Below are 27,697 nucleotides of genomic sequence, written 5' to 3'. Positions count from 1 at the left end.
TGAATTGATAAAGCGGAAGCATCTGGACGAGACTGGTGGTAGGAGAATTTTACCGTAGACATGGCTAATTTGTTAATGAATCGCAATTATATTTCGCAGAATAACGTCGTAATTTGTTTGTAACATTAATATATAATTTACGTGTGATTTTAAGTGTGATGTTATGATTATTTGATAAATGTAAAAATGCAGAATGTTGCAACCGCTGAAACCGATATTAAACTAGAATCCGAAATTAATAATGGTTCTAAAGTAGGCAATTCGTCGACACCCAGTTCACCGAGGAGCCCACCTTGTTCTCCACCGTGTACTCCTCCAGATACACCACCAGATAGATTATCCGATTCATTTCAATATTTGACCGATTCCTCGGGAAGCGGAGACGAAGATATTTCCGAAGTACGTAAAACAATAGCTTAACGCGAAATCACATTCTTGCGCTCGGGACATGGCCTACGGCTTCACGCGATATTAAGCATTATGTTTCATCAGTATGTACAATTAAGTCGAATAAGTTGCTTAAAATCAATCACTTTTCCAACTTTTACCATATATTCGCTTAATTCGCATCGTTCGAGTTTACTTTTTCGAAATTTCACGAATGTAGGTCGCCTTGTACGGCTAATTAGATGTCTTTGTCGCGAGCTTACGTCGAACAATTTGCTCTCCGCAAAATGTTATTGTTTGATAAAAATGCATCGAAAACGGCATTTATTGATAAAATTTCACTAGTTTTTGACGATTTTTGCATCTGGTGTGTTAGCAAGTCAGGTTACGCGTGAGTGAACCCGAGTGATAGTTGCCAACTTGGTGTATTGGATTGTTCCGAAAGAGTTAATCATTATCTATAGTTTTATCACGTTTATCATTTTAATACGGATTTAATTTGATTATATATCGTACTATAATGTTTAAAACCATCCCCATATGTAGATTGTTTGAATAGCTCGACTGCTCACTACTGGAAGAATGACTCACTTTTATATTAGCTGTGAAAAAAACGAAGCACGTTTTGTCGATTGTGGTGTATAGAATCTCTGCGAAATGAAAATTTGCCGCCAGATAAGCAATTCGTTTTTCAGCGCTAAGCTCTTCGTGGCTTCACGTTGCTCAAGTCGAAAGTTGGACGTCATTGGCGAAATAGAGAGCAGCATGAAGCATATGACGTGTTTATGTGTCTATATTAGCGTAGACGATTTCCATATCACATTGATAAATCTCATTATGCAAAATTCAGCTCCCTTTATTTTGGTATAAATTTAAACCAATACTTTCGAACGCGATTCTAAGAAAACGCGTTGCAAAATTTGTCAGGGTATTCCATACTATATGTACCTACTACCTACCTACCCACTTATTACTGATCAATATTAACCCTTAGATTTGTTTTTTTCTCAAAGCATTTTTCAATTTTTATCAATAATTGTGTGTATTATAATGAAGTTATTAATTTATTTGTATTTTATCGCAGGTCGATTCCTTTATTATTGATGCCGATGAATTACCGGAGGAGACGAGGGCGCGTTTAAGTTCGAAATTACTCCTGTCAGACGACGGCGGGGAGAAAACTGTCGATCCTGAAACTCAAGCTAGATTGCAGTCCTTACTCAAAGCAGCAGGTATAAATTCGAAGTTTTTTTCCGCGGAATTTTCGTCGTAGTTTATGATCTGATGTGAGAGAGGAGTCCTCATGTATCATTTACGTGTGATTTTTAAGTGTGATGTTATGATTATTTGATGAATGTAAAAATGCTGAATGCTGCAATCGCTGAAACCGATATTAAACTAGAATTCGAAATTAATAATGGTTCTAAAGTAAGAAATTCGTCGACACCCAGTTGACCGAGGAGCTCACCTTGTTCTCCACCGTGTATTTCTCCAGATACACCACCAGATTGATTGTCCGATTCATTTCAATATTTTACCTATATTTTTCTATATTAAGTAGGTAAATCTTCAATTTAATTCCCATTCAACTTCGAATTCATGTCGACTCTATGAATCATTCGAGTTCTCTCCAAAGTAAGTTATGGATTTATCTTAAGCATGGTTTTCCAACCATTCCTTATCAGAAAACTCGTACGAGGAAAGAATTCCTTAGATAAGCAGAGGAAAAATAACAAAAACACGTTTGAAATTAAAGTGATGCAGCGTTTTCCTCTAGTAATACGCTCAATTTGCATCAGTAATTCGATTTTAATCGGGTATGTTAACCGATTACATAACACCGAGCTAAAAATTTAATCAGATCGAAATACGATGGTAATACATGGGACCAAATTTTCGCCATGTTTGTAGAATCATCGTCTAAAATCGTTGTGTACTGTTCGTAAACAAGGTTTAAAAATTGGAAAATAGTTACTTAATCGGGTCATTAACCTTTCATAACTATCAACCTCTAAGAGGTAAATTTCTCGCCCGTGTTAATAATTCTCGTCGTGTTTCAGGTATTAATAAATTAACAGCCGGTGATGGTAAACAATTAGCAGATCCAGAAGTGTTGCGGCGTCTAACCTCCAGCGTATCTTGTGCACTGGACGAAGCAGCGGCAGCATTGACAAGGATGAGAAGCGATAGCAGACAAGCCAATAAAAGGTGAATATTTTGTCACTTGTGTACAAATCGAGTCGATGTAGTGGTTCGAATTTGGTAGTTTTTTTTCCCCCGACGATTCATTATTATCATTTCAAGTGATAAAGTACATATCATTTCGATAATCTTGAAAATTGACCAAAATAATGCGAAATTGGGAGTAAATTGATCTGAAAGGTATCCTATAGTGTGATGTCATAAATAATGGATCACTTCATTCGCAACTTTAAACACCACGAGCTTTTAGTATGTATTTTTTCTTTTTCAAATACGTAGGTAATTTTTATCAAAATCTTTTCTCTCGCTTATCTCAAGTCCTTGAAGTATTTATTGCATTGGAAAGAGAAAAAAAAACGAGTTCAACAATCAGCGGAAAAATTACTCATTTTTCTAAAAGAATCTTGGAAAACGTTTTTTTTTTTTCATCGTGTGGAAATTTCCAATTCGAAACAACCCCTTCGAAAGTAAGGTTTTTATCTGGTGTTTCTCGTGAAAATGGTTGCCAAACATTGAATAATTTGGCGCGATTTTTTCCTATCTGTTGAATATTACGCAGCATATAAATGTACAATGTAATCAATTCATTACAAAGAACATGCCTGCGGTTACACGAGTTCAACTAATTTTACATATCGTATTTCATTTTTTCTTTACTCGCCTGTTGTACTCTGGTAGTGGTTTTATTGATCTTTTGATTATTACTTTAGAAAATTAATTTTACAGAGAAATTTTCAATTTATATTCTCGGATAGTTGAAATGTCAAATTATTGTAAAATTTATCTTTGATAATGGTTCGTTGATTTTTAATTATATATTTAAATAATAGAATTTAGTGAATTGAACGAGGTGGCATTCAAATTGTAAGCGGTTCTCGAAACCACGTGGTGGAAATTTCGATTTCTTTCCCCTTTCGTCAGTCTGAATGTATCTCTGATATTATTCTGACTCAGTTTTAAAAATTCTATAAAGTTATATGTTCCCATATTTGAATGAAGGGTTCGGGTGTCAGATGAGAAAAGTCGAACTTTCACCAATTTTTTAAAAGGCTGGTGCAAGTTATTTTTTTTCCTAGAGAAGATTTTCTTCAGAATTTAACAGAAATGAAATATTTTTGACATGAATCGAGATTAGGAAATTCTGGAAGGAAAAATTTTACGTTTTACTCACAAATGATTAAATTAAATTTGATAAAATATTTGTTCTATGGCTTTTAAAAACACGTGGTGGGGAGTTTTGATAACATGCAATATTTCAACGTATTGCGTGTGACAGTAGCACCTTTGGAACCCCTGAAATATCTGGTGAAAGGTTGAAATCCACTACGTGGGTGGTGTTTGTAAGTTGAACAATAATCATCACGAAATTAGTGATTTTTCAGATGTGATAGTTTCAATTTTCATAACCTTTGGAAATTTATAAGCAGTTTGATTGAGATGAAGTGTGAGAGGGGAGAAAAGAGGATTTTGGGGTTATTGAACTTTTGTAGAATTTTAACGGTTTCTGTTTTGTTTTGTTTTTCTTTCTTAAAGAAAGTAGTCCTTAAGATTTGAATTGTTTTCTCTCTATTTATTCATCTTTTTTCTTTAACTTTGCAAAATTATTTCGAAAAATTGAAAATTGTCCAAAATTTAGCGACAATTGCCAAATTTTAAGGATTTTCCTCCAAATTTCAATTTGATCCTTTTTTTATCAGAATTAAATTTTTTTCTCTCGGATATTTTATACTGCATTATTTTTATAAAGTTGAGAATTAAGAACGATAGAACCAGCGTAAATTGGCTGAAAAAGAGGGAGAGGAGAGGAGAGGAATATTTTTCTGAACTTCACAAATTCTTGTCAAAATAGTGCAGATCTTTTCCATTTTTTTAAAAAATTTATTCTGCAAAAAGGTGATGGAAAACATTATTACCAAAGTACCAATGGAAAATCTTGATTTGATCGATTTGATCTCGGTTTGGAATGCATTATTTTTGAAGTAACAATAATTTTCAGATCAAGCGGTTCTCCCCTCCCTTCATAAAAGGTGAACGTGGTCCATTAGTTTCGAGATGACATGGATGGGTGATGTGGGTTCTGTCCTGTAACTCTGACTCATATTCCGGTTTTGTGGTGGGGATACTGATCCCTCGAGTGTGTAAGGGTGAAGATCGAAGAACTGGGTATCGCAGGTGCTTAATGCTTTTGTAAAGTGCCTGAGCAGTTGAGTTCGGTTTCCTTATACACATGTAAATACATATAAATCGATGGAATGTCTGTGATTATGGAGGGAAGTGCTGCTGTTTCGAATTGTTTGGAATCTGAAGTGATTTACGATCAAAGTGGTTATGAATTTCTCTTTCTTTTTTTATTATGTAATGTAATCTCTTCACATTTGTCGTCATCTTTTACTGAATTTTTGAAAAATTTTAAAATCTTCGAGAGATGAAAATTCAGAAATTGTTATTTTTTTTGGTTAGTGAAAGTAACGAAAAATTATTTATATTTAATATTTGTGTTTTTTTCTACTCGTTAATTTTCTACATTCTCGTCTAATTCATATTCTAAAATCTTTAACGGCGGTTCGAGGAAGCAGGGAGGGAGGGGAGGGGGATTGAACGTATCCACGTCAACTTGGGCATTTGAAAATTTGACTTGAAGTCATTTTAATGGGTAATGTACGAGTACACGTTGAAGATCAAACCGATTAGGTTGGTAAATTTAAGTAATCAGCATTATTAGAGATGACGAATTCACGAATGTTTTTCCATCTGTCATAAATGAAGTCGAAGATGGAAAATAAAATTCCAAAATCTTGTGTTGTGCGTAGTAAAATTTCAAAAAGTGGCTAACTTCGTAAGTTCGTGATTTTAATTTACTGAGTCCATTTTTTTCATTTTCGATACATTGTAAATTCCTCCTACAATATTAGAATTTTTTTCTCGATTTTGAAATTTGTCTAGATAGTGCCCTGCTAACGTTTCTTGCAAAAATTTCATTGTGTGGACTTTTGGGTGCTCTGTTCGTTTGTCGAAGTCTCGTTCGAATTTCAGAACACAAGGTCGTGGAACTCTGAGATTTTATTCATTTTTTTAAAATTTTATTTCGTAAATTCTCTGTTTTTTCAATTAATTTAATGTACTTATTGTTTTTTTTTCCAACTTTATTCCATTTATTGTTTTTTTTTTTTTTTTTTGAAATTTTGAACTCGATTTCCCCTTTCTCCTTCCCCTCCCTTCATCCCTCAAAAAATTGATTCATTCATCTTTCAAACTCGAGTTTTTCATCAGTTTTTTTTTCAATTTCCCTCACGAGTATCGCGTTATTCATCTTTGGATTTCGGTAATTTCGAAACAATACCGTTGATTCCGTTAAAACGATAAAAAACGATCGTTTTACGCGCTTCTGCGTAAAAAAAATCTTACATATAAGTAACTTAGTTACTGAGAAATTATTAGGAGACGAAAACAGGTTTAAGTATGTTTTTATCTCTGCTTTCGATATATGTATTAGTACGTACGTGAAGCCGGTTACCATTACACATAATATTTAATTATTCCGATATATACGCGCGGTCGCGCCGTAAACCAGTTTGATGCTGCGTTTCTTCTAAAAGAACGTCAAATTGACGATGACGAGGACCATGTCGTTCGGTGACCGAAGACGCGGGTGTACGCCGGTGTTTTCATGCGTAAAAGGAGGTGGCACGCGTATGTTTATCTTCATCTGTTCCCCTGCTTCTTGTTCTCCTCATCACTACAAAAAAAAAAAAAAACAACAACAACAATTACCTTACAATAATAATAAATACACGAATGTATTGATAAGCTATCATTTGTTGTCACGTGTGTGATGGATTACGTGGCGCTAAAGATATGTAATTTGTTTTCTGATTTTTTTTTTTTGCAGGGCTTTAATCAAAGCATGTACCCAAGGAAATGTAACTGCCGTAAGGAAGCTGCTGAAACAAGGCATCTCTGTCAATGAAACTTCCGAAGAAGGCGAAAGTTTACTATCGTTGGCTTGCTCAGCAGGATATTACGAATTAGCGCAGGTTAGTTGGATAGCAGAAAATGCTGCGAGTCGATTTTATCGTCGAATGAGCTGACGAGGTGTTTTGTTTTCCACCGCTGTTGCGCAGGTATTATTAGCCATGCATGCCAGTGTCGAAGACAGAGGCTCGAAAGGAGACTGTACCCCTTTGATGGAAGCTGCCTCGGCCGGATATGTAGATATTGTTAGATTACTATTGGCTCACGGTGCGGATGTAAACGCGCAGTCAGCTACTGGTGAGTCTCGAGTTGACGATTTGATTCATTGCAATATGTGAACTTACGTTATGTAAGATGATATGTAATTCGTGGTTTTCCTCACCGCAGGTAATACACCACTCATGTACGCCTGTGCCGGCGGACACGTTCAAACCGTTCGTGTTCTTCTGGATGCAGATGCGAATGTCGAAGATCATAATGAAAATGGTCATACACCTTTGATGGAAGCTGCCAGTGCCGGCCATGTCGAAGTTGCCAAGGTAGAGAAATCATTTATGTAGTTTTGTTGTAGTATTCTTCTGTTTTATGCCAAGTGCTAACTACGTTTGATTAGATGAAAATTTGACGATAATTTGGTTGGGTTGGGTTGGGGGTTGCAACTTTCCAATGAGTCGGGGTGGGTTTCATTTCTTGCACAGCTGTCGATGTTTGAAAAATCAAAAAAAAATGTATATGTGACCGTCCGCAATAAAACCGACCATCCGTCGCAAAAAATCGAAAATTTTTGTTCCTTAAACCATTTAAGGCCCAAAAATAGGCGAAAAAACATTTTCGATTTTTTGCAACGGATGGTCGGTTTTATCGCGGACGGTCACATATTGTAGTATTGCAAAAAATTACGATATTTCATTAAAATGTCAAAAAATTGATGTTCAATATGATCAAAAGTTCAGTAAAGAAAGAGTAAAGAATAATTTTTTTTCAAAGAAAATTGAAGAATTTAAAAAAATGTAATTAAAAATTTTTTTTAGTACAAAATTTTAAAAAAAATTTGAAGTCCATCTGAAATTGAAAAATTGAAAAAAAAATTATACCTACTTAATTATAAGTGTAGTGTTGCAAAATATGACTGAATTTTAGTAAAATGTCAAAAAATTGAAAAAATACTTTTTTTTTGCCATTTCGAGTTTTTCAATAGCCTTTTACTTTTTTGAGTTTTTATACATATATTTTTTTTCTACGATGAAAATAAAATTTTGAATTAAAAAATTATTCTTTTCAGATTTTCTGAATTATCGTTTTAAATAAAATTGATTGATTGATTGATTTTTGAAAATTGTTTTATTCTAAGGAGGTTTTTTTTAATTTTTTCAGTTTTTCTTGTTACTTTTTATTTTACTTTACGCTTCAATTTGTATTTTGTAGTAATAATTTTGTGAGATTATTATTATTATTTTTTTCAAGTTTTAAAATGTCAGGTGATCTTTTTTTTCTCTGCTTCTTTTACACAATTTTTTCAATTTTTTTTTTGATTCAAAAAAGTTTCTTTTTTTTCTTTGAATTTTTTCAATTTTTTTCGACAATAAAAAAAACGGGATTTCAAATGAAAGAATTCTTTTTAAATTTTTTAAATGAAATGTATGTTTTCGAAGTACAGCAAAATGTTCCATTTTTAGCCTTTAAAATTTTCCCCCTAAGCTTCCTTTTGAATCTCAATATTTTCACGGGAATTTGAAATGAAAACGTGCTTCGTGTCCTTTGAGTATTTTTTTGAGCACCTTTGTGTGAGGTTGATTTATACTTTCGGTATAATCTCACTTCATTTTCATCCTTTCTAAAGTTGGCATTTGGAATTTTCTTTGAGAGACACTGTATGTTGAGATGAACATTACCGAACCAATTTTTCAATTCTGTTTCAGATGCTACTCGAACAAGGTGCCGGCATCAATACCCATTCTAATGAATTTAAAGAATCCGCCCTCACGTTAGCGTGTTATAAAGGTCATTTAGAAATGGTTAATTTTCTGTTACAAGCTGGAGCGGACCAGGTGAGTGACAAAATCCATTGCTCGATGCGAAAGTTGTTGTTTTAAATAGGTATCGATAACTGATCCAAATATGTTCATTTTTGTACAGGAGCATAAAACCGACGAGATGCATACTGCATTAATGGAGGCGTCTATGGATGGTCATGTTGAAGTAGCAAAACTGCTGCTGGATTCCGGTGCCCAAGTACGTTGGATTTATTTTATTCATGTTAGAGGTGGATATGATAGGAAGGGGAAGGGAGGTGCGAGATCGTTGAGAGCATGTTTTCGATGGTCATATAGTTTAACGTTTGTTTGAATATTTCATCTCATGTTTGCGTGTGTTTTTTCCCACATTATAGGTCAATATGCCTACGGATAGTTTCGAATCACCTTTAACATTAGCCGCATGCGGAGGTCATGTAGATTTAGCCATCCTATTAATAGAACGCGGAGCAAATATCGAAGAAGTCAACGACGAAGGGTATACGCCTTTGATGGAAGCAGCCCGAGAAGGACACGAGGATATGGTGGCGGTTTTACTACAAAGAGGTAGCGTATACGTTGATTTCTTTTCACCATCGAGTCTTTGGTGATGAATTGATGATAATCGACTAAACCGTGGATATGATTTGTTTTCAAAGGTGCTCGTATCAACGCTCAAACCGAAGAAACGCAAGAGACAGCTCTAACGTTAGCGTGTTGCGGCGGTTTCATCGAAGTAGCCGATTACCTAATCAAACAAGGCGCCGATTTAGAGCTGGGCGCTTCGACACCGCTAATGGAAGCCGCGCAAGAAGGCCACCTGGAGCTTGTGAGGTACGTGATGAAGATAGGTTGATCAAGAGTCAAGAATTGAAATCGAGCTCGTTTCCTTTACTAATGACTCGATGTATTTTTTCTCAACAGGTATCTATTAGAGGCCGGAGCCAATGTTCATGCGCATACGCAGACAGCCGACACTGCCCTTACGTACGCCTGCGAAAATGGCCATACCGACGTAGCTGACCTATTATTGCAATACGGCGCACATCTCGTAAGTATCTGGACTATTCTGCATTGACGCGTGGTTCTATTTCGCGAGTACTAATTCGAATCGAATTCGTTACAGGAACACGAATCCGAAGGAGGACGGACACCGTTAATGAAAGCGTGCAGAGCCGGACATCTATGCACAGTGCAGTTCCTAGTGTCGAAAAAAGCCGACATCAATCGTCGTACCACCAATAACGACCATACCCCGTTATCTTTAGCCTGTGCAGGAGGTCATTTCGCTATCGTGCAGTTTTTACTCGATGCTGGAGCTGACATGTTCCATAAATTAAAGGTTAGCAACGCATTTTGTGTTCTGATATGCTAGTACCAAAGTGTTGCTCGTACGAGAGGTGGGGAAAGGTGGTAGGATTTGGGAGGAGGTTGGAATTGGAATCGTTCGAGTCTAGTGGTAGTTGGTAGACGTAGACAGACGTTTGGAAATTCGTTTCGACACGTTCACGTTTTACTTTGAAACGTGCAATAATGATTTTACTTAGTACTAGAACATGGGCCAAAGGTCAACCTTCCGCCACGATTCCCTTTTTTTCGTGTTTTTCCAGCGATTTAATTCTAACGCATTGCCTAGTGAGCTGAGCTGGCGAACGAAGCAATCATACTATAATTTTAATCAATGTTTTGATCATATATATTGTGTCGAATCAGTCCAGGTTTTTTAAACTCAAGTTCAACCAGCCGGTTATTAAGAATAATTTAAAATTCAGCGAGAGAGGCTGTAAATTTGTCTTGAGTTAGGGAAGGAAGAAACGCTGGCTGGATACCAATCCTGGGTGGGTTTGTCGGATATTGAAAGTTTAATTTTGTAAAAAAAAAAAAACACACAAAATTGAGAAAAAAGTGCATATTTGCCAAAAATATTCATCAATTGAAAAAATGTATGCAATTTTTTCAATTCTTTTGAAGGTTTTGGTTTTTAGAGCTCGTACTCGGTTGCGTTTCAAGTTATTTGAGTTGCTAACATTTTTTGGTTACTTTTTCAACGTTTTGAAGCAGAAATAAAAATTAATCTTATCAATAAGCGAAGAATTTGCAAAAGTACACTAAAATGAGTGGCAAAATCTCCTTATGATCGCATTTGCAAAAAATTCCATAAAGTCTTTATTTTTTCCCCTTAAAATTACCTACCAAAAAGTCTCGCTGTTTTTTTTTTACAAAGATTGCGAAAAAGTCTAATTTTTTAAAGCTTTGTCAAGGAGTTATCAAAAACTAGGTACTCCCTCTTTGTTAACAATTACTTAATGAAAAATTTCGTTTTTTAGTTGAAATTGCCATAAATTACCAAATGGTGTTTAAATGAAAAAAAGTCTTGTTTTTCGTAAATATACGACAAATAGGTCTTCTTTTCCAATAATTCCTACAATTCGATGCGTTTTGCCAAAATTGTCAAACTTTTGCTTTTTGATAAAAATTTAAATTCTCAATTTTTAAATACATATCTTGCTAAAGATTTTATTTTTTTTTTCAAAAATCATCTTATAGTCGCTTTTTTGTCTTGTTTTTCGTCATAAATTGTGAAAATCTTCGCTTTTTAGAAAAATTGCAAAGTTTTGCTCCCTCCTTACCTACATAGTTGAGCAACAAATTATAAATTTATTAAAGGAGAGAAATAACAAGCGAAATAATTCAAACATTGCAAGGTGAAAAACATAAAGTATAAAGATAACAACATTACCAGAAAATATCACGATCTTCCTCTTGCTCCAATAGTCTCCGATTAATTCACGAAAAAATAACGCACAAAAAGCGAGTAGAATAAAACAGTGGTCGCAACGGACCATAAAATCGTATTGAAACGTCCAACTTTTTCCATTCCTCAGCTTAGCCAAATCGTCTACCGACGTAGTGACGTCAGAACGCCACCAGCGACCTTTACGGAGCTTTTGAAATCTCAAAACCAGTCACTGATGACGTTCTGTTGGTTTTAAACCAATCAGATTGAATTAAAACAGAAGGAAATTTTTTATTTTTGTTTTAAAGTCATACTAAACGTTAATTTTCTATCCGCAGGATAATTCCACGATGCTCATCGAGGCGGCCAAGGGTGGTCATACGAACGTCGTTCAGTTATTGTTAGATTACCCGAATCTGTGCGCGAACATGGAAAATAATATGGTCGTCGCGACATCATCAGCTGTTGGCAGCACTTCGACAACGGCCACCGCTACCCAGACATGTACCGTTCCAACTTCTGTCTCATCTGATGCGCAGAAAAGTACCGCCGTTGCTGGTAAGTTGCATAGATAATTACCGCAGGCGTAATTCAGTCTACGATACGAATTTTCGCTAATTTGTCCTCTGTTGTTTCAGCTGCCCGCAATAATATGGTTGTTTCGGGATCTGCGAATAATTCGATCACCTGTGTTAATAACAATAACGGTAACCAAAAAGTTACCACCAACGGTGTAAAACAGATCGCCACCGCTGTGTCGAAAACGGTGGTCAGAAAGTCTTCTCGTGATCCGCGTCTGGTTGATCCTCGGATATCCGATAAATTTCCTAGTGTCGAAACGAAGAAGGTGAGTTGACGAAATGTGCATGAAAATTGTTTCAAGGTGTCTATTAAAGCGCATGGTTGCAAAATGTACGAGATTTAGGATTTTTGAGAAAAAATTAGAATTCTGCTTGGATGTAGGAATAGTATCGTCTCACCTGGTGTCAAGTTTTATTAATTTTTTCCTGTCTTACGTTGGTGGAAAATTGATGCTATGCGTTCAATGGACACCTTTAGTCGAATGTTTCATTTTGGTCTTTTTTCACGCTTGAATTTAGTATTTGAATCGTAGCACTGCGTATGAAAAAATTCTCCCTTCTTTGTTTTCTTTTTTACGACGTATGAACTTCTAATAGTATTCAAGTTGAATTTCGAATTCGCTAAATTGTATTGATTTTGTTGTCACAGGGAACAATGGTGGAGAAATTAATAAACAGTGTTAAAGATATTCTGTCTTTTGAAAAGAAACTCGTATTAAAATTTTTCAATTACAATGTAATTAACACAAAAGACGTAAAATTGCGAAATTATATCGAAATTTAATCAATGATTCGAGTTCATCTAGCATTTTACGCGTACATTTACTCACACACATTTTTTTCCTTTTTTTTTTTTTTTTTTTTTTTTTAAATATGTCATATTACCATGTTTATTGTTGCTACAATTAACACTCAATCATTACGCCGCTTTTGTTTCGCTTTCTTTGAAATTTTGCTACCAAGTGGCGAAGTAACCGGAATAATTTTTTCTCGTTTAGACAATTTCTTCGCAAGAGAATAAAAAGATTGATTATTATCGAGGGGATATGGCCAAAGGTGTGAAAATGATGGTGGAAGAAGCGCGTCTGAACCAGCAAACGCTCCAGCTGCAACAAAAACAACAACTGCAACAGCAACTCCATCAACAGCAACAGCTACAGCAGCAATTGCAACAACAGCAACAGAAACCGTCACCTTCGCCATCGCCGTCGTCGCAGAAAGATCTATCTTCGCAGCAACAGCAACAACAACAACAACTACAACAGCAAGTTAAATCACACCCCGAAAGTACATGGCAGTTTGATGAACAGTGTCAAGATGAACTGCATAGTCAAAGCATCGTAGAAGAGTTACAGGTACGCACATTTGGCGGAATAGTCGTCGATTGGACTAATTTGTTGAAGGTATTAATCGTGATTTTTGTGGATTTTTTTTTACAGAGGGTAGAACAAGAGATGAAAGGTAACGGAATGGGGAACACGATGGTGCCTGTTTCCGCATCGAGTGATGCTAATAAAGATCCGAGTAATTGTCGAAGTAAGTTTATCCCTTCGAATCTGCAATATAAAATTGTAAATTAATTCACGAACGTGACGAATTAATAATCGTGTATTGTTTTAGCTGTCATTTGTTCTGTGGAGCCGCTGTTCTCGAATAACACGGGTACGACTGGTAGCCAGGTTATGCCGGTGAATAGCGTCAATGTGCCAGCCAATATGTCGAATGGAGATGCCTCGAATTTACCCCCGCCACCGCCACTTATTCCTATTTCGGAAGTGTTACAGGTAATTTTCTCGTTTCGGCTGGAAATCTCGAGTCTTTGGTGGTTGCAGATTCGTACGACGAGGTTTATAGGAATTTCGAATTAATTCTTCACCCCGAATCCTTTCCACGTTCTGTACTGATCTGTAGTACTCTCAAAGACTCAACAAATGACGCATCCCAGCTCGTCTTCTATTTTTGGAATATACTGAATGGCTGAGACGCAAGTTTCAGAGGAACTGAATTAAATAATATGTTGATATTCGAGCTCGACTCGTTGAAATTTGTAAAAATCGATGTCACTTCACTTTTTAAATATCAATTTGTGACCCAATTTTTCAAAATGTTTGATTTCTCATATCAAGTGAAGTTGACTCAAGTTCTCAATAAGTTCCCCTTTGAAAAGCAGATAGGCAATTTTACCGTCATACAAATGTTTTCCACGTATGAATGATGGTGAGCGCCTGAGCAGCGTTGCCGCATTGACTGATTTATGAGGCAGTAATGTGACCACCGCAAGAAGTCGAATATCGCCGAAGGGAGACGAAATGATTAACACTTCTACAAAAAATTATATAGGGCCAATAATGGTCTTTTTGGAGATTAAATCGTAGAAATTGTGAATTTATTCTTTTCAAAATGCTATAATGGTGAATATTTCAAAATTTTTTAAATCCAAGATTCGCGAAAATTTAATTTTTATTTTTAAAAAAATGCTTTTTTAAAACTTTTGGTATCCGTGAAAAATTCAACATTTCGCTTAAAAATTACCATAAGTCTTTATTTTTTTTTATAAATCCGTGCTTTTCTTTGCGCAGTCTACGGCGATTAGCGATCGACCGAAAGCCAAACCGACGAAAAAAGAAGGCAAAATGCTGCGTAAGCAGAACATTCACGCGCAACTGCAACAACACTTGTTACAATTACAGCATCAGCAAATGCAGCAGCAGCAACAACAGCAACAACTTCAACAGCCACCTTCGCAACAGCAACAACAACAAAACACGCCACCGCATCAGTTACAACCATCACCGATTTCGTCGCCTCCGCCGTCGTCGACCTCGTCGTCGTCGTCGGCTGCGGCAGCAGCGGCGGCCGCTGCAGCAGCCGCTGCGGCTGCAAATATCAGGCAGATGAATAACCACGAAGAACAGGTGATGCAGTCATCAGTATATCAAGCGGCTATTCAACAACAACAATCTCAAGCGCTTCATTTGAAACATTTAGCTCAAATAAACGCCCAGTTGCAACAACAGGTGACAGTCTATTGTTTCTTGTTGTTGCAATAGATTTAATTTTGTGGAAAAGGTCGAGGCGAGTGGCGCGAGTAAATGAAGTGACAAGAGATAAGGGTGGAAAAAGGAGACGCGAAGGAAAAGAAAACGACCGACAGATGCGTGCTAGTTTTTATTCGTTTGTGGTGTTCGATTTAGATTGTGGTAGCTTGACGACGAATTACGATCGAGTCGTTGTAATCGTGATTTTAATCGATGTTCTCAAACAGGTGATTAAGAACCAACAGCAGATCGAAATGCATCAGCAACAGCAGCAACAACAACAGCAGTTGCTGCAGCAATCGTCGCAACAACCTCAGCTCATCGGGTCTGGTACCATAACGGTGGCTACGAATGCACCTAATTTGGCGGAGATCTTCAACCATCAAGAGTTGCTGGCGCAGATACAGCAGATGGATTCGAATTTCGCCAAGAGTTTTCCCGATTTCGCCGAAAAGGCCATCGAGAAAGAGATGAGGGCTATGCAGCAGGTGAGCTTTCGCAGCCATTGGATTAAAAATGTTGATATCGCGTGAACTAACGATGGAATTTCTTTTTTTTTTTTAGATGATGTCGTGCGATATGATACAGGAGTCTTTGCAAAGGTGTCATTTTTTAGCCTCCATTTCGGAAGACGAAGTGCTGGATATTAGTAAGATCAAAACCGCCGAAGCCGAGTTGCTCGAGAACATGGAGGCGTTTTCGTTGGAGGATGCCACGAACAGTAAGTCGTCTAATTTTAAAGTGATCGTCGCAGAAAGAACGATATTGGTCTCTAATTCTTACGTATTTTTCAAGGTACCATTACGATAGAAGAGAAAAGGCTGTGCGATGCGCATCAACATGCCGGTGCGACGCTGCTCGAAGCTGCAATGAAAAATGGCGACAAGTCGCTGATTGAGAAGCACAGCTTTATTGCTGCTCATGATAACCAAACTTTACTACCGGAATGTAATCAAACCGGATTAGCCAATTTGACATTCGATCAACAAACGTGTATTCAGTTATTTTCAATGTCGGTACGTACGATGCTAAACGAATTTATTTTCAATTTTCATCTTATAATAAGACTGCGTTCGTCTCTCTTTCTTGAAATCATCGTTTATTTTTATCAAGTATTAACGCTTACATTTCGATTTTCCTCGAACAGCAACAACCTGGAAACCAAACGCTGCAACAAGCCCAATCCGCTACCCAACCACTGGCGGAATTACCGTCCTCGCCTCAAACCAAATCGCCATCGTCATCTGCCGCTGCGCAGCAGATGGCGCAGCAAGCTACGGCTGCTGCCGTAGCGGCCCAACAGCTCCACCAACAACAGCTGCAACAGCAACAGCAACAGATATCAACGTCATCGTCGTCTTCGTCGTCATCATCGTCAACGACGGCTACTACGACGACGCTGGGGCAAACGTTGCATAGTCAACCATCAGCGTCAACGACGGCGACTGCAACGACGACGACAACTAAACTGAAACCGAATCAGAAACCGGTTGTGTTGGCGTCCACTCAGCAGCAAATCCAACAGTTGAAACAACAACAATTGCAGCAGCAACAGCAACAACAGAAACAGAAGCAGTTGCAAATGCAGCAACAGAAACAACTGTTGCAGCAGCAGCAGAAACAGCAAATGCAGCAAATGCAACAGCATCATTTTCAACAACTGCAAAAACTTAACCCTCCTAAACAGCAGCAAGCTGCTCAACAGAGTTGTAATGTGGATTCGTTATCGATGAATTCGCAAGCTCGACAGGAGCTTCATCGGCATCTGAACGAGATGAAGGCGATTGCTCAGAGTACCGCTGTTGCTGCGCAACAGACTCATAATCCAGTGACCAGTAAGTAAAATTTAGTCGTTTTTCACCACCGGAGATTACTTTAGAAGCTCGAAGGAGTTATTCGTATCTCGCTTGAGGAATTTTATAATAATATATTCAACTTGACTGATGTTTTTTACTGTTTACTCTACAGAATGTGTAGCTGACTCGACGGTGAGCCATACAGCGACGTCTACACAAACTACCGTTGCTACTACTATCAAGAAAAAACTACCGTTCGATGATGCCGCCGGCGCTCTTACCAAGCTGGCAATTGGCAAGAAAATGCGGACGGTGAATCCGCGAGTTCCTCCTAACGCTGGTGCCCATGTTAAAGATGATGGAAATGTTGCACGTAAGTGATCGTTGGATGTAATTTCATCGGTGTTGAACTTCAAACGATCGGTGTTTTCTCTATCGATGCTAGAAATCTTCAGCTCAACTGATAAATTGAGCACGCTGGAAATAAGATTTTACTTTTTTCGAAAATTCTTCGGTTAAAATTTTCCAAAAGTTGGAAAAAATGAGAGAACTGGTTTTGTATCTGTGCTTGGAATTTTTTCATCGATACTGAAAACACAAGATTGAAGTTCTGTTTGTTTGAAACCCAATTTTTTAAATTTTGATATGATTTCCAGGAGTACCTTCGACAAATGTCGCTTACAACCAGAATTTCTCGATGGATGTTGACTCGGAAACGGAAAGTAACCATGATACGGCGTTAACTTTGGCTTGTGCCGGAGGGCACGAAGAACTCGTCGAGTTGCTGTTGAGCCGAGGAGCCGATATAGGTAACGTTTCGGTTATCTGCTTTGTATTTTGGATCTTAGTCCGACATCTTTCGATCCTCGAGTTCTAATCGACGATGCAGACATCTTGCCATAATTTCTCAAGATTATTTTCTTTCCTTTACAGAACATCGAGATAAAAAAGGATTCACTCCGTTGATATTAGCTGCAACTGCTGGTCATGAGAAAGTAGTGGAATTGTTGATAAATCACAACGCCGATATCGAAGCCCAATCTGAGCGAACAAAAGACACTCCTTTGTCGTTAGCGTGTTCCGGTGGCAGATACGAGGTGAGTTGTGATCTTCTCTTGGATTTTTTTCTGATTCGGTGATCTGAGATTTTCAAGGTTTTCTAAACCGGTGTAAATTTTTCAGGTGGTCGATCTATTACTGGGACGTGGTGCGAATAAGGAACATCGAAACGTATCTGATTATACTCCATTAAGCCTGGCTGCTTCCGGAGGATATGTTAACATTATCAAATTATTGTTATCTCACGGAGCTGAGATCAATTCAAGGACTGGATCTAAGCTCGGTATATCACCGTTGATGTTGGCTGCTATGAATGGTCATACAGGTGAGATTATTACGATTGATTTAATTTTTTTTTTTAATTTTCAAAATATTTATCCACGAGTAACTGAAATTATTACAAATAATATTCTAACGTGGTTTTTTATTCATTTTTCAGCCGCTGTGAAACTATTACTGGATATGGGAAGTGATATCAATGCCCAAATAGAGACCAATCGAAATACCGCCCTTACCTTAGCGTGTTTTCAAGGCAGACACGAAGTCGTTTCGCTCCTTCTGGAAAGGAAAGCCAATGTTGAACATAGAGCCAAGGTACGAAACCTAAATAAAATTGAATATAACTTTACGAATTCGTTTGCTATACTCTAATTGTCCCACAGACTGGCCTAACCCCATTAATGGAAGCAGCTAGCGGAGGCTACGTGGACGTTGGTAGAGTTCTGCTGGAAAAAGGTGCCGATGTAAACGCCCCTCCTGTGCCATCGTCTAGAGATACCGCTCTAACGATCGCATCCGATAAAGGACACGTTAAATTTGTCGAATTACTTATAACCAAGTACGTAATCGAACGTGATTTCGATGCGAAAATACGTTATATGAAAGGCATCGACTCTTTAATGTTTCGAATTTTTTTCGTTTGCAGAGGAGCGCAAGTAGAAGTGAAAAATAAAAAAGGAAATTCACCTATGTGGTTAGCTGCCAACGGAGGCCATTTACAAGTCGTCGAACTCTTATTTAAAGTCGGGGCTGATATCGATTCGCAAGATAATCGAAAGGTAACTATATTTATCATCGCAGAGTACCGATTAATTTGAAATTTTCTTAATCGTTGTATTTCTTTTGTGTAGGTTTCATGTTTGATGGCAGCGTTCAGAAAAGGTCACGTGAAAACCGTATCGTGGATGGTGAATCGAGTCAATCAGTTCCCTAGTGATCAAGAAATGACTAGATATATTTCAACTATCAACGATAAAGTAAGCTCACCCAGCGTTTTAGATCTCCTCGTACTGGATCGTAATAGTACCAACATGTTCTAAATTTCTGAAATCACATATCACGATTTATACGAGGAAAAACGGACCGAAATGCTGTGAAACTGGATAAAATCGTCCAACTTCACAGTATTTCCAACCGGTTTTGTTTACGTCTATTTCAACTGTTCCTCGTAACGTGTTAAATACCGAATCGTATCACATCACAGATCCAGTACTATATAATCTATGCTATGTGCTTTTATGTTTATGGTTTTTGTTTTTGTCTCGTTCACTAAAACTTTTTTTTTTCAATCCCCAGGAACTTTTAGATAAATGCCAAACTTGTATGAATACTATACGTATAGCGAAGGATGAACAAGCCGAGAAAGCTAACGAATTCGCCACCATTTTACTCGAAGAATTAGATCTCGAGAAAACAAGAGAAGAATTCAAAAAAATGGCTGCTGCTCGCAGAAAGGAGCGTAAGAAGAATAAAAAGTTGCAAAAGATTTTCGAAAAACGTAAACAACTCGAAACCGAGAACAACGAAGAGTTCTCTGATGATCGTAAACAAGACGAAGACGACGTAGACCCCGATGAGGAATATCAGCCGAGTTGTTCGGTGAAAGAGAAAAAGGACTCAACAACAAAACGTAAGTGTTCTCGTCGTGTTATATTCGTAATGTAGTTATGTGGTCGTGGTTGAGGTTCATCTTTGGTTTAATTCGCGGGTTCTTTTTTTAAAAAATTAATTCCAGCATCGGGACGAAAGTTGGACTCCAGTGTTGGTTCCCGAAGCGGTATAAAAAACTTGGAAGTCGAAGAACCCGACAGTGGCATCGATGCGAATAGCTTAGGTAGCTGTTCTAGCAACGATAATAAAAACATCAGTGCGGATCATACGATGGCGAAGAAAAGAAAAATCGAGACGGTTGCAACGAAAGTACTTAAGGATGAGAAGAAAAAGAAGAAAACGAAAGAAAAAAAGACAACTACGAAGGAGGTAAAGAACTAAAATGAATTTGATGTGTTATTTTTATAAGATTATCTTGCAACGTCGTGAAATATGTAAAACTTCGAATTTTGGGAATAATTTGGGTGTGTGAATTTTATTCGTTTGTGATTTTGTATTGAAAAAATGACCTGTTTTGATGCCCACTTTCAAAATTATTAAATATAACAGTGCATATTTTTTTCACTCCCGTTGAAAGTAGTTTTCGAAATGTGATAATGGTTGAAATTGGATCAGAATAGAAGAAGCTTGGAGCTGCATTTGTCTATTCGGAAATTTTTTGTGAATTTTTCGTTTAGGAGACTGAAATTTTCATGCTCTACAATTTTTGTTCTGTAAAACTCTTGATTTTTCTCGTCTTTTTTTCCTAATTGAGAAAAAATGAGCTATTGGTCAAAGTTACTTTTTCACCTTTCTCAAGTCTCATCACTTTTTGTGATTTATTCGACTATAAAAATTCATTTTTTCTTTCCATTTTTATGCTCTAGAATTTTTTTTTCATTTTTTAATACCTCCCGTAAGATCATTAGATTCTTCCATTTTTTTTCTTCTGTAATGAAGATGTTGAAAAAAGATCACAGCGATCGGTCCTGTATTCAAAATTGAAGTATGAGTGGAAAAAATGACGAAAAGTTGGTTTTTGCAAATAATAAGTATTCATGTCGATTTTGTTTTTTTACGAGTACAACGAATGGTGAATTTTTTTTTCAAAGGAAACAGAAAAACGTAAAATTTTTTGAATTAATTTCCAATCTTTAGTGAATCAAGTCTGCTCGAATGAGATGATGAAATTCTAAATTTGTTTTTTTTTTCAATATTCAATTACCCATTACAGTGATTTTTTTCAGTTTGCTTGAAAAATACATATAACTTTTTAATTATTTTAAATCTCAATTAATTGGAATCCATTGACCCAATTCTCTCGATGATTTTGTTTTCCAATTAAAAAGAAGTCGATTTTCAGGAAAAAGCTAGGATCCTGCGTAAAAATGAAACTATTTTTGACTGATTTATTCTCATCTATGAGGTTTTATTTTTGAAAAATTTTCAGAAAAACTTATAATAAGCTCCTCAATTATTTGAATTGATTCGCAAGCATTTGTAAATTTGAAGTCTGCTGGAATTTTTCAATATTCAAGTAGATACCTAGTACCTACCTCAGTACCTACCTACCTACTTCAGTGACTGGTTTTAGTTTGCTTGAAAAAGATATCTTCTTTTGATTATTCGAATCTCAAGTAATTGGAACTATGAAGCGTAAAATTTTCTATTGATGCAGAATGATAGGCTACTTCTGCTCTGAGTATTCTTAAATGAAAAACTTTCATGTCATTTGATCCAAATTTCTCGTAATTCCGCTAGTATTTAATTTAGAAAAAAAAATGCTATGGAAATTTGAAAACTACTCCGTTTACATATTTCGCTGAAATCGTGCGTTGGTAATATTTATCAAGATTTTCTCATCACGAAATGTTTAATTTTTTATTTTCTTTGCTATTTCAGCCGGAGAAAGTAAAAGATAGCAAAACCGTAGCTGCAACCAAGAAAGAGCCAAAGAAAGCCGAAGCAGCTTCGTCCAGCAAATCGGCGAATGCGAAATCGGTGGCGGAAAATGGTAAAATAAAGAAATCAGACGATTCCAAAAATGGCTCGGTAACTAGCGAAGAATCATCTGGCAAAAAGTCATCGAAAAAAGATGGAAAGCTTGTGTTCGAATCAAGCAACGCCAAGAATTCGGCGATATCGACCGTTGATAAGGAGGACAGTGATAATTTGATGACGGAACTACAAACTACAACTAAAAAGAAAAAACAGAAGTACGTTTATCACAATACATTTACTTTATTTGCACTATTTGTGTATATAATTGATTAGTATGTTGACTTTGTACCGTTTTTGTTACAGCAACGTGTTTAATCACGAAGATAGCACCATTATCGTTGCATCCGGTGCATTTTCATCGAATGGTAATAATACCAGCAGTTCCAAAAGTAATGCTACAAATTCCGCTAATACGAAGAATTTTACGACAAACAATTCCAAGCAAAGTGCAAGAAGAGCTACGGGAAATAACAACGAAGATGAGTGGAAAGAGGTGGTTAGGAAGTGAGTTTCGTTCTGAATTAATTTACTTACTTGCTTTTAATTTTTTTTTTCATACTCATGTGTTTTGCCCTTTTTGGGCGTGAATTTGGTTTGATAACGCCATAAAAAATCCCCTTCCCAAAATTACGACGATGAGAACCGAAACACGTTTTTATAATGAATTGCAGATGCCTGAGTCCAACGTACAGAACAAAGAAAGTATCCGTTCCATTGTCAGCGATTAGTCGCGTTATTGGCCGAGCTGGTTGTAATATTAATGCAATCAGAACGACAACCGGCGCTCATATAGAAATTGAAAAGCAGGGAAAAAGTCAGGGCGATCGTATAATTTTCATCAAGTACGATTCTTTTCTTAGAAATGTAGTGTAATGCTAAGTTGGACGGTGCTTTTTGGTGGATTTTTTTTTATATGAAATGGATTTGGGGTGTAATTGTTTGATTTTTATTACTTTTGTCGTTTTCATTTCGATGCTTTATTGTTTTCATTTTGAAAAATGTGGTTCTTCTTTTCTCTGTCGCCAATATCGTACAAAAACGATTTTTTTAAATCTATTGTTTATCTAATTTAACTTATTTCTCGTTTACAGAGGGTCGAATGAAGCGACGAAGCAGGCTCACACTTTGATAAGTGCTCTTATCGACGATCCTGAAGTTGATATTTCGCAAATATTACCAAAATCAGCCAAAACTGTGAGTTGACTGCGTGTAAATTCGTAGAATTGCGAAGCAACGAGATCCCGAGATACTCATTGGTGTATTTTTACCATTTTTCCAGAGTACCAAAGGCAAAAGCGTCAGTACTTCGACAACGACAGCGATAACCAAGAGTACAACGAGTGCTCAACATGTTGCCACTTCGGTCAGCGCAACTCCTGCCTTTACCAAGACTGTTGCTGCCGCTACCAGTAAGTACTCGAATATACCGTTCAAAATTGCAAGTGGACTTGCACTCTTTTGTTCCATCGAAGAAAAAAAAACGAACATTTTGACTTGAAATGGGCTAAATCGTCGCATGTAGAGTCTCTGCGACCTTTGAAACTGTAATTACTTTTTGATAAGGGAAGGTTCTGTTGGGTCTTCGATTTTTTTTTTGCTGTTCGTGGATCTGGATCCGATTTGAAAATTTCTAGATCCGGCGACACTATTTGAAGATAATTTTTTATTAGAGAGTCTAGATCAGTGGATCACATGTGTTCACTGTTGTAATAATTAAAAATGTAGAATTAATTTTTTTCTTCTTTTTTACCTCAACTAGGTACGACGACTGGTATGCTCGTTACGACGGCAAATGCTATTCGCACGAATACGACGAACGTTTCTCGGCCATCGACCAAAATCTCCACTTCTACGTATTCCTCTTGTGAGTATGAATTCGATATTTTGCGACAATATCGCTCGTAATGTCTTCCAAACTAACCTATCTCGACGTGTTTTTCGACTCCTCAGACGATAGAAAACCATCGGCTGGTTCCCAAGCGATGACCACGACATCGGTGACATCGTCTAGCGCGAGCTCTTCGGCACCGGTGAGCAATACAAAGACAACGATGTCTTATACGAGTGCAATAATGACTAGTAACAAGGCGCCACCTAAATCGGCTGTCTCCACCTCGCCTATCTCAACGACGACCGTTGTATCGCAAACGTTCGCCGCCAAAGTGAGCAACGACGCGACATCAGCGATCGCCTCAACGACGACGCCGATTCGCGAAAAAGAGACGATTATCAAACCACCGATAGCTCCTCCGCCTCCGACATCGACATCGATATTCATCCGGCCACCGCCTATCGCATCGGCACCGCCGTCCATCTCGGCTACGCCCAATAAACCACCGTTTTCGATGCAGAATCAGTCGCAGTCTTCCTCAATGACGCCGGCCGCCATTAACCCGGCCACGATACCTCCGTTACCGGCGCAGATATCGCAACAGTTGTCTCATCCGCCGCCTCCGTTGCCTAGTTCAGTATCGCCGGTCAGTCTGGCGGGCAAATTATCCGAATTACAGATTGGTACGATTTCGAATGATGAACCATCTCCGGTTAGCGCAGCTTCCGAGTACTCGCTGTTCAACGATACGTTCTCGAAGGTGAGTTTTATCCTTGTTTGCGATCGGGAAACTATCTAGATGGGAAACTGAAACGAGTATTGATTTGCAGGTTACGCAGCAGTCGATGTGGGGTCGAGATGACGATGGTAGCGGTCAGAAAGGTGGCATGAATTTCGCCAGCGTTGTTACGGCGTCTGGATCGACTAGTTCGACCGGTGCCAGTTCTAGTTCGCATACCAAATTCTTAGATGCCGAACCTCCTATTCAGGTGAGTTGAACGAGAGTTCAGAAAAGTATTTTTGAAAGTCAATTTTTAGTGTAGTGAAGATTGCGAACTATGATTGTACCCAATTGCCTAGAAAATGTTCGTAATTTTCACTTCCAACAAAACGACGCTTGAGAAGAGAAATATGATCGCTAAATTCTGATTGAAGAAGTAACTAATGTTGGAATTTTTTTCGGGTTACAGGTGGACGCATCCAAAGCTCCCGGTTATCGCGGTACGTCGATGTGTTCGCCAAATTTACAAAAACCACCGCCACCGATACGTTCAACACCGTCGAACGTAACTTCGCTATCCTTATCACCGTCCGGCGGCTCGTCGCTGGCCTATGTCAGCTGCTCGACCAACAGCACCTCGATGTCCGACCAAATGGTAGCTCCTATCACAGCCCCGATCGCTCGTCCGACCTCAGTACCATCTTCAGTGGACGGAAGCGGCGTCGGTAGCTCGCATTCGTCGTCATTCACTCCACGAGCATTGTTCCGCGGCGGCAGCAGTAGCGCAGGTACCGGTGGTACTGGCGCCAGCAACAGTTCCGGTGGCGCGGACAAAACAGCCGCTTTATTTTCACGCGAACAAGCATTGAAAATGGTCCAAGGCACGAGCAACGATTCGGCAGCCAGCCTGTTATCTCAATACCACTCGTTGAGCTATTCGCAACCCCAGGTTACCACGACAGTGAGCATGTCTCGACTGAATCCGCGCGCGCCCGATTTCTCCACCACCATCAAACCACCCACCGTCTCAATACCTACCAATCAACTGCCACCTACGCATCAGCCTCCGCCGTTGTTCAACCAGCAATCGTTGACGGCTAACTACATCTCTTCGCAACATCCGACCGCCGCTACGGTAATGGCCAATTCGAGCATGATGTCTTTCCCTATTAACAAATACGGCCAGCAGACTTCCCAACGCAACGACTCCACCGTTGCTCAATGGTCGCTGATCAACGCTGCCGCTGCGGCCGCCGCTCAGCATACGAATTACAACCAGAACGATCTGATGAATTTTACCGCTACACCTACCACGCTCAACAGTCTGATACAAGCGCAAAATAACGACATGTTGGCCGGTCTGGAGAACGGAGCTGCGGCTGCGTTGACTAGCAACGCTCTGAACATGAGCCCTAACTCGAATCCGAATCTGGTCGCCGCTGCCGCAGCCGCAGCAGCCGGATTGCGTAACGAAGAGCGTAAAATACCACCTAAACCTATCGGCACCGAACGAGCGTGGAGAACGGAACGCGAACGCTCGATGCCACTAGAACAAGACCCGAATAGCTGGATTTTGGATCAGAAATTATCGTGGAATCCGCAAGTGTATCGCAATAGCGCTCCGCCGCAAGTTACCGCCGTACAATCGAGTCCGGGGGTACCGGCGGCCGCTACTCCCTACTCTAGATTAGCTCAAGTACCGGACGATATCCGTCCACAGGTGATGGACGGTAATGTTTATCAAGTGAGTGCTCCTTACTAAATTTTTTTCGCGTCAAATTTTAGTGTAGAGTCAGTTTTTGATTTTTTTTTCTCAAAATTTAGAGAAACTTGGCAAAAACAATGCTGTGTAATGAGAAATAGTTTCGGTTTTAATGGGGTAAAAATACTACTTTTGAATAGAATAAGGCTGAAAGAAGTACGAATATGATTTTTTTGGCGAATTTCAATAAAACTTTTTGAGTGAAAAATTATCAAGTTTTTTTTGGTTCTGTTTATTGATTTAAAGCTTCGAAGCGTCTGATGCAGCCCACTTTCCTTTCACTCCAACTATTTATTACGTTGACAAAATTTTTTAGATCTAATTTTTTCCTTTCTCTTCTTTACAGAACGACCATTATAACGGAATGGTGCAAAATACCGTATTACCAACCACATTGCCACCGTTAATGCCTCACATGAATATGGGTCAAGCTGCGGTCGCTGCTGCTGCAGCAGCCGCCGCCGCCGCTGTATCCGGTCCTATGATGCAGTCTTATAATCACGACGTCGGGCATCCCGATTCTTTTAAAATGGAATCCGGCTGGGATCCGAGTCGATTATGTATATCGGATATTTCTTTAAACACAGACAAACAGCCGCACCACGTAAGTTAATCATCGTCCGTTTCATTTATTCGTAGTAAAAAAAATTTCAAGAATATAATTGACCTTTTTTTTTTTGTGGAAATTTGCAGGCGGCTCAACCCCCGAATTGGACGTTATCTTGGAATCACTAAATCGAAGGAAAAATTCGAGTAATCGAATTACGAAAATTATGAATTATAATGGAGAAAAAAAATCGAATTAAGAAAACATTTTTAAATATCGAAGATACTAAAAACATCGTAGATTTGTCGTAGAAGATTGGCTTCCAGGTTTATGCAAGTTTACTACTTTTTACAAGTTTAAATCATATAATTTGTACGTTTACGATTTCTCTGTTTTTACGCTGAATGTTTTTTCGCGTTTCCACAAAATATTACTAGTATACTGTATTCATCTGCGCTTTATAAATGTATAAAAAAAGTATGTATTCGCTTTTCGCACGTAAAATTACGTGAAAACTGTAACGTTTCCCGTAAATGTAACGTTATTTCTTTTTATTTTATTTTATTTTCATTTCTTTTTGTTTTGCCCGTTTTATTGAATCTTTTTCTTTCTTTCTGTTCTCTCTCTCTATTTCTCTTTTCTCTAAACCAACATCTTAATTTTAAAATGTCATGGTTTAAGGTGAATTATAAATATTATACATAAAATATATAAATAATATATATATTTTATTTACGTTTAATTTAAAAAATTGCTTTTGCGAACGTTTAAAAAAAAATATTTATAACTACTTAGATTCTAAGTGTTTTTAAAATAAAAAAATATTTAAAAAAAAGTGTAGAGTGTTTATTGTAATTTATTATGTGGTTTAATATACAGGCTTCTTGATAGTTCGCGTACTATTGTATTTTGATGGCTTGTATACGATAATATATTCTTCAACGAATCGATGTTGTTTCATTGTATAGATTGGTTGTGGGGTTTGAATTGAATTTTGGGTCTTTTGGAGCTTTGCTTCGAAAAATGCAATACGATAAGGTCATTCAATAATCAATATTGATAAAACTAGAATCTTGACGCATAAATAAAAAGAAGTAATTTTATTTCATCTCGTGTTTGTACTCGTAAGATTAGAATTTCTCTAATTCGGATTAATTTTTTGGTTTGCTAAAAATTGTTTTT

General features: G+C 37.8%; 1 protein-coding gene across 4 annotated transcripts; it reads left to right on the top strand.

The window, feature by feature from the left end:
* The first annotated feature begins 34 nt into the window (after window positions 1–34).
* LOC135846600 (ankyrin repeat domain-containing protein 17-like) lies at window positions 35–27,190 on the top strand. Of its 4 annotated transcripts, none has more exons than XM_065365789.1 (43): window positions 36–399; window positions 1,472–1,619; window positions 2,448–2,595; window positions 6,479–6,623; window positions 6,711–6,858; window positions 6,949–7,100; window positions 8,481–8,609; window positions 8,698–8,793; window positions 8,951–9,140; window positions 9,233–9,407; window positions 9,498–9,624; window positions 9,700–9,915; window positions 11,649–11,868; window positions 11,949–12,157; window positions 12,890–13,246; window positions 13,331–13,427; window positions 13,512–13,675; window positions 14,582–14,908; window positions 15,157–15,417; window positions 15,494–15,650; window positions 15,725–15,945; window positions 16,077–16,764; window positions 16,898–17,098; window positions 17,382–17,534; window positions 17,659–17,822; window positions 17,908–18,109; window positions 18,224–18,378; window positions 18,447–18,622; window positions 18,710–18,842; window positions 18,915–19,040; window positions 19,360–19,693; window positions 19,799–20,043; window positions 21,556–21,869; window positions 21,958–22,158; window positions 22,326–22,496; window positions 22,746–22,848; window positions 22,934–23,063; window positions 23,414–23,518; window positions 23,605–24,245; window positions 24,316–24,474; window positions 24,676–25,950; window positions 26,315–26,572; window positions 26,662–27,190. In XM_065365789.1, exons 1-43 carry the CDS (start codon window positions 187–189, stop codon window positions 26,701–26,703), a joined length of 9,876 nt encoding a protein of 3,291 aa, XP_065221861.1. In that variant the 5' UTR covers window positions 36–186; the 3' UTR covers window positions 26,704–27,190. The 4 variants fall into 4 exon arrangements, with proteins under 4 accessions (XP_065221862.1, XP_065221861.1, XP_065221860.1 ...); XM_065365788.1 differs by having other exon boundaries at window positions 14,471–14,806; XM_065365786.1 differs by having other exon boundaries at window positions 14,471–14,908.
* Window positions 27,191–27,697: the final 507 nt, after the last annotated feature.

This window comes from Planococcus citri, chromosome 5, assembly GCF_950023065.1.
Source record: "Planococcus citri chromosome 5, ihPlaCitr1.1, whole genome shotgun sequence".
Lineage (NCBI taxonomy): Eukaryota > Metazoa > Arthropoda > Insecta > Hemiptera > Pseudococcidae > Planococcus > Planococcus citri.
The sequence above is the reverse complement of the archived record's forward strand: the minus strand, read 5'-3'. Positions and strand labels throughout refer to the sequence as shown.

Coding starts and splice junctions, on each gene's coding strand:
- LOC135846600 (XM_065365786.1), top strand. CDS start 187: ATGCAGAATGTTGCAACCGCTGAAACCGATATTAAACTAGAATCCGAA. Junction 6,859..6,948: donor AAACGCGCAGTCAGCTACTG/GTGAGTCTCGAG, acceptor TCCTCACCGCAG/GTAATACACCACTCATGTAC. Junction 26,573..26,661: donor CAGACAAACAGCCGCACCAC/GTAAGTTAATCA, acceptor GGAAATTTGCAG/GCGGCTCAACCCCCGAATTG.